At 39.8% G+C, this 6,000-nt stretch overlaps 1 protein-coding gene across 2 annotated transcripts in view; it reads right to left on the bottom strand.

Annotated features, from left to right (window-relative positions):
- dusp22 (dual specificity phosphatase 22) overlaps positions 1-3,058 on the bottom strand; it is a 51,455-nt gene extending 48,397 nt beyond the window's left edge. The window contains exon 1 of one of the 2 annotated variants that reach the window (XM_012964578.3): positions 2,772-3,058. In XM_012964578.3, the coding sequence (XP_012820032.1) occupies positions 2,772-2,792 (21 nt within the window). In that variant the 5' untranslated portion in view covers positions 2,793-3,058. 2 annotated transcript variants of the gene reach the window in all.
- Positions 3,059-6,000: the final 2,942 nt, after the last annotated feature.

Below are 6,000 nucleotides of genomic sequence, written 5' to 3' on the forward strand. Positions count from 1 at the left end.
AGACACCAAAACTTAAAGGAAACATATAGGATAATAACAAAAAAACTCTAATCTTATAGGCAATTATGAAATATTTATGTTGCTGGTTTCACTTTAGTCTAAAAATGAATACTATTTGTAAAAATGGCCCCTTTATTGGAGCTCCCTTTAGAACCTCTCGGATCCCTGTTTCAAATGAGGAGTGGGCGTGTCCTAACAGTCTCTTCCAGAAGCACAGTAGAAGGGGGATAACCAACCACAGACCTGCAGTCAAACAAGCAAAGACAGGCTTTAGTTCCCTATCAGGTCAGCCTAGCTTCTGATTGGTTCCTATCCTACAGTGCAGAGTGCCGCTGCCCCCTGCACAGCCTGGGAAAGTAGGTAGCAGAAAGTGGAACAGATGGGTGGGACTAGTGGGGTTTTTGATGAAATTTTCATTAAATCAGCCTGAAACACTACATAGCACATTCCTTCCTTCGGATGGTGGTATATTTTTCAGCATTTTTTTTTTTTTATAAGTTCCCCGAGTGTGCTGCTAAAAGCACCAAGTATGGCATACTTTTCAAATTACATAACCAACTTCATGTTTACTGTCACAGAGCATAGAGAAACATTTACTATATAAAGTAACAATTCTATTTATATGAACATTCCTTCAGAGGGATGCAGGAAACAACACAATAAATGTGATGGGAGGGGATCTGGATATATGAGAAGTATTTAACCACAAAAGGAAATTAAACACAGAGAGTTTGCAGAAATTCAAAATGTATAAGTAGAATTGTCTACACATTTTTAATTGCCTGTAAGTCTGTTTTTGTTAGTATTTTAATGGAATGCTAGCGCTCACACACATGCTTGTTGCCAGATCCATTATTCCCTTGCTACCAATAGGTTGGGTAAGATTATATGCCAACCCATGAGCAACAGGCAATACACCTATCTTCCACAGTGCAAGCACAAGAGTTCCTTCTGACTGATAGCTTCAGGCTACATAAATGCCAGGCAAGGGCAGCTACATAATATTCTTTCTAAAATATGAGACCATAGTAACAGAGTAGAGTTTGCTGGGACATGTTTTGCATGGCTGGTCAAGTTGCCTTGGAAGTAAGAGAACCAGATATAACATTTAGGGGCAGATTCATCAAAGTACGAGTTTAAATCCTGAAATGGGTAAAATTCGGATTAGATACGATAATTTCTGATGATCGGAAATGTCACGATAATATCGTATTGGTGATCCGAAAGTCACAAAATTTTCATATCCGAATGGTCGGGAAAACCTTTCTGACTTCTGTGCATGATTTTGGAAGCCTCCCATAGGACTCAATGGCACTTTGCAGCTCCAACCTGGCCCAAGGAAAGTCACGATAACGAAGCTTTACTTTCGTATTCATTGCAAGGTAGAAAAAATGCACACAAATTAACGAAAAAGTCGCAAAAAATACACACAGTACGAAAAATACAATTTTTTTGTATTCTGATTCAATCGTACTTTAATGAATATGCCCATAAATATACCCAATAGTTTCGCTGCACCTCCAATACTAATTGTATCTTAGTTGGGATAAAGTACAAGGTACTTTTTTTTATTATTACAGAGAAAAAGAAAATATCTTTTAAAGTTTTCAAATATTTGATTAAAATGGAGTCTATGAGAGATGGCCCTTCAGTAATGCAGAGCTTTGTTTTCCCAATATCAGATTGCAACCAACAGATACATGCTTTCATTATTCTGCCTGCACTAGACCTGTACATTCTAACTGCTGATTGGTTGTTATGTGTTAACACAAAAAGGCTTATCACTTGTGATTACATTCAATTTATGTTCATGCCAGTGCTTCCTTCACTCTGCCACACATACACATTATGGTAAGGGGCAGAGATTAGTGAATGATAAAAGCATTAGCAAAACGTGCGCTCACTAGATAATATAAATACAAATTAGCTATTCCATGTGAGGAATAATAATTCAAAACAAAAATTGTTGGACAGTGTGGGTTACTTTGGAAAATGTGTATCCCTGGTAGTTGTTCATCCTATATGAAGACACACCCCTGGCATGAGCTGAAGGCATATATACATGACAGGTTGCACTAATAGCCTGCTATCTCACCGCTCCTTAAAGGAACAGTAACACCAAAAAATGAAAGTGTTTTAAAGTAATTAAAATATAATGTACAGTTGCCCTGCACTGGCAAAACTGTAAGTTTGGTAACACCGGTGCAGCTATTGAAGCTGGGAAAAAGGAGAAAAGGCACAGGCACATAACAGATAAGCTTTGTAGAATATAATGGGGTTTTATCTGTTATCTGCTAAGTAACCTGTGCCTTCTCTCCTGTAAATGGCTGCCCCCATGGCTACACAGAAGCTTTATTATATAAACTATTGTAGTCTTTCTAAGGAAAACTCACCAGTTGTACCAGTGCAAGGCAACAGTACATTATATAGTAATTACTTTTATACACTTTCATTTTTTTGGTGTTACTGTCCCTTTAAGCACCAAAGAAGTGATGGCTACTCTGTAGCGTTTCCTTTATTGGGCAACTCTGAGCGATAACTGGCTGGTTACTTTGAGGAGTTGCAGCTATGCCCACACTCGCTGCATGGGGGAGTATGCAAAGCATGGGCACAGTAGGCAGCACGGAGGGCACAGATAAGGCTGGTGTGTCCCTATGCACACGCAGCAGTGAAGCAGGCTCAACCAGTGTATGCAGGGGAACACGGCTCAGTGTATCGCTTCCAGTTGGAGCCTTAGCAAAGTCAAAGAAGTACATAAGCACGCCAGTTACCTTATTCATTCCATTGCCCATTGCTGCGTGCGACTTGGCTGTTCCTCCAGGCACAACAGGAAGCAAAGCTGCCACTGACACTGCGCTAACGTCACCTGCTTAATGGGAATGCCCAGTTAGCGCTGCCCAGTGCTTGCCTCTAGCTGCTGCTGCGGCTGCCGGGAATGTGCCTGCCTGGGCTCTTGGGATAAGATATAGTGAGCTTTCCTAGTATCACTCAGGAACAACTGGAGCCTCTTTCTGCTCCTACAGGATCCGCCTTGCTCTACGACTGCAACCCCTCCTCTTTTAGTGACTTCTTGTTTACCGGCTCCAGCAGCCTCAAGTCCCATTCAGGCTCATTACTGACACCTGGTGGCCATTGTTTTGCGCCAACGCAAGCTTATTGGTAAATGCTTCTGCTGGTAGAGAGAATTTACTACAGTCAGTCTTTTTATTTGTTGAAATATTTTAAGAAACTTTGCCCCCCTCCCAAAAAAAAGGTTGCTGGTTTGGGCCTACTTGGCAACCAAAATCAGAGCATCAAATATTACTATTATATTGTTTTAATTGCTGATTTGCTTTTCTGAGTTGCAGAACATAAAAATACAAAAAAAATTTGCCTATTTGCAAGTTTCTTAGAATACTGCTGTCTGTATAAAACACAAATAGTTTGACTTCAAACACAACCACAGCACAAACAGTTCAATTCCAGATGCAGTCCAGCAGGTTTCTTACCCAGTGTTTCGATGTGTCCATTCCCAAATATGAAAAATATAGACTTAAGCTCTTCCCTCTCTGTAAATAATCATCCCTCCTGTAAAATGCACTTCTGCAACTCTTCAATGACTGCCACCCCAGGGGTTTACTTGCCCTGACAAAATTTGTTAGGAGACCCCCATCTTACCACACCTAAAACCCTGTTCCCCAATAACCCTCAGTTTTTTAATCCCACTTAGTTTAACCACTTATAGTGCCTGCATATGGCAGAAAAATGTCCCTTTTCTCTAAGTTTTTTCTTATTCTGTGGAGGCAGATTTATTTATTTTTTACTGCCATTTTATTTTTGTTTTAACCCTTCTCCTCATCTGCATCAATTTTTCTCCTATTGTCATCGTCCATATGTAACATAGTGTCAGCTCTACTCTTTGCTATAAATTACACGGCACCACAGAAGCCCTTACAGATTTTTTGTAAGTCATGTGTTTTTACACCTGGAGGGGAAGAGCAAGGAGTGCAGTTGGGGTAGCCAGAAATCATGTGGATTTGGTTCCTAGGAGGGTGACAGCTCTACTTTTTGAAACTGACTAAAAATTGTAGTGCTGTAATATTAGGGTTAGAGTCTGTACTGCTGGACCTGCTCTATATCTCTATTGCTGGGGTACCATGGGTTCAGTATTTTTACTGCTATCTGAATGCCACATTTGTGCTGCTGGTGCACAGGGATCTCTGCATTTCTACAGCTGGGATACTGTGGCTCTCTGCATTTCTGTTGTTAAAGTATGACAAGTCCCTATATATCTACTGCTGGAGCACTGTGAGCCACATTTCTACAGATGGAGCATGTTGTTGTACTTCTGGAGAAACCAAAGTTTTTGTACTTCTCATGCACCATTGGTCTCTGCATTTTTGCTGCAAGGAAACTGGATGCTTGCACATTTTTGGACACTGTGGGGCCCTGGATGTGGGTGCGGAGTTGGATTTACTTCATAGCCTCAGATGTTATTTATTTATTGTTATTATTCTCTCCTCACTTGCCAATCAGCTATAAAATGATGGTGATTCCATTTACAGGTCACAAGCAAAGTATCCCTCATGTGGTAACCTTTGTTCACAAAAAGAAAAGATCAACCAAAAATATGTTTGTGATGAGTATGCCTACTATAAAAATGCAGCAGCAGTTTCAAACTCCTATTTTCAATAAGGGACTCTAGTGTGTTTTCCATGCATCCCCAAAACCAAATACCCTTCAACCAAATGGCCTCCTGGCTCTCTCTGTCCTAGGTAGGAGTTGGGAAAGGAGAACATCTGAGGGCATTTGGGAACAAGGGAACTACACATTAACTGCTGTTTAATTCTATGTATCTGTGCCTTCAGGGAAAAGAATGGGTGCCAATCTATTTGCTGCTGCTCATGAAGCAAAGGTAAAATATTCACCAGTTCTCTTAAAGAATAATGTTTTCCATACTCTCATTGGTTTGGACAACAGTATTTCCCATAAAGAAAGGCATATGAGCTCTTGGAAAATGGCACCATAGTTTGAATGTGAAGTTCGGGCAGGTATGAATTCACTGACACCCTCTCCACAGACAATGCTTTAAACAAAAATGCGTCCAGTCGTATTAATTTTTCTATCATCACAACATGCATTCAGTATTTTAATATTGTGAGGCCTGAGTGTACCAAGCAGTAAACCAGACTGAAGCTCTTACGGTATTTTAATCCACAGATTGCTAGCCTTGGCGAGTTTTAATATTACAGGTATGGGTATTATCTGGAATACTGTTATCCAGAAGACTCAATTTTAATGATATAATTAAAGGAAAACTAAAGCTTAACTAAAGAAGTAGGGCAGAAATGTTATACATTATGTTTTGGGCTTCTGTACCAGCCCAAGTGTGTTAAAAGATCTGTCCTTCTAAAGATTCTCTTAGTAGCTCTCTATCTTCTTTGATGCTGCTTCCCTGCATATGCTCTGTGCTGCTGTCACTTACCTGAGCTTAGGGACCCACTTATAATATATTGTGTACATATAATATAAATGTAACAATATAAGGCCAGTTAGTAAATCATTTAAATTATTAATACATGGCAGCTCAGAAACCAGTGCCATTAGTATCAGAATTTAATCATCAGCCCTGTAGCATCAGCTTATATGACAGGCTAAGTTTATTTTCTGCATGATAATTTGCGATGACCCCTAAGCTTAGCTTTTCAACACCTGTAATTGTTACAGACATTTTCTAAGATTGGGAGCCCCTGTGGCAAGTTTGAAGGCCTGGATCATTGCTGCTATTGAGATGCTGAGCTCTGTAGCAATAAAACAGTACCTTGTACTTGATCCCAACTAAGATATAATTAATTCTAATTGGTGGTAGAACAATCCTATTGGGTTTAAATAATGTTTAAATGATTTTTTAGTAGAAAGACTCCAGAAAACCCCAGGTCCCGAGCAGATGTCTTGAATACTTGTTACAGTATTTGTTCTGTTAGTGAACTTTCACTTAGTGAACAGAAACCAGTGAGCACA

The sequence above is a fragment of the Xenopus tropicalis genome, chromosome 6, assembly GCF_000004195.4.
Source record: "Xenopus tropicalis strain Nigerian chromosome 6, UCB_Xtro_10.0, whole genome shotgun sequence".
NCBI lineage: Eukaryota > Metazoa > Chordata > Amphibia > Anura > Pipidae > Xenopus > Xenopus tropicalis.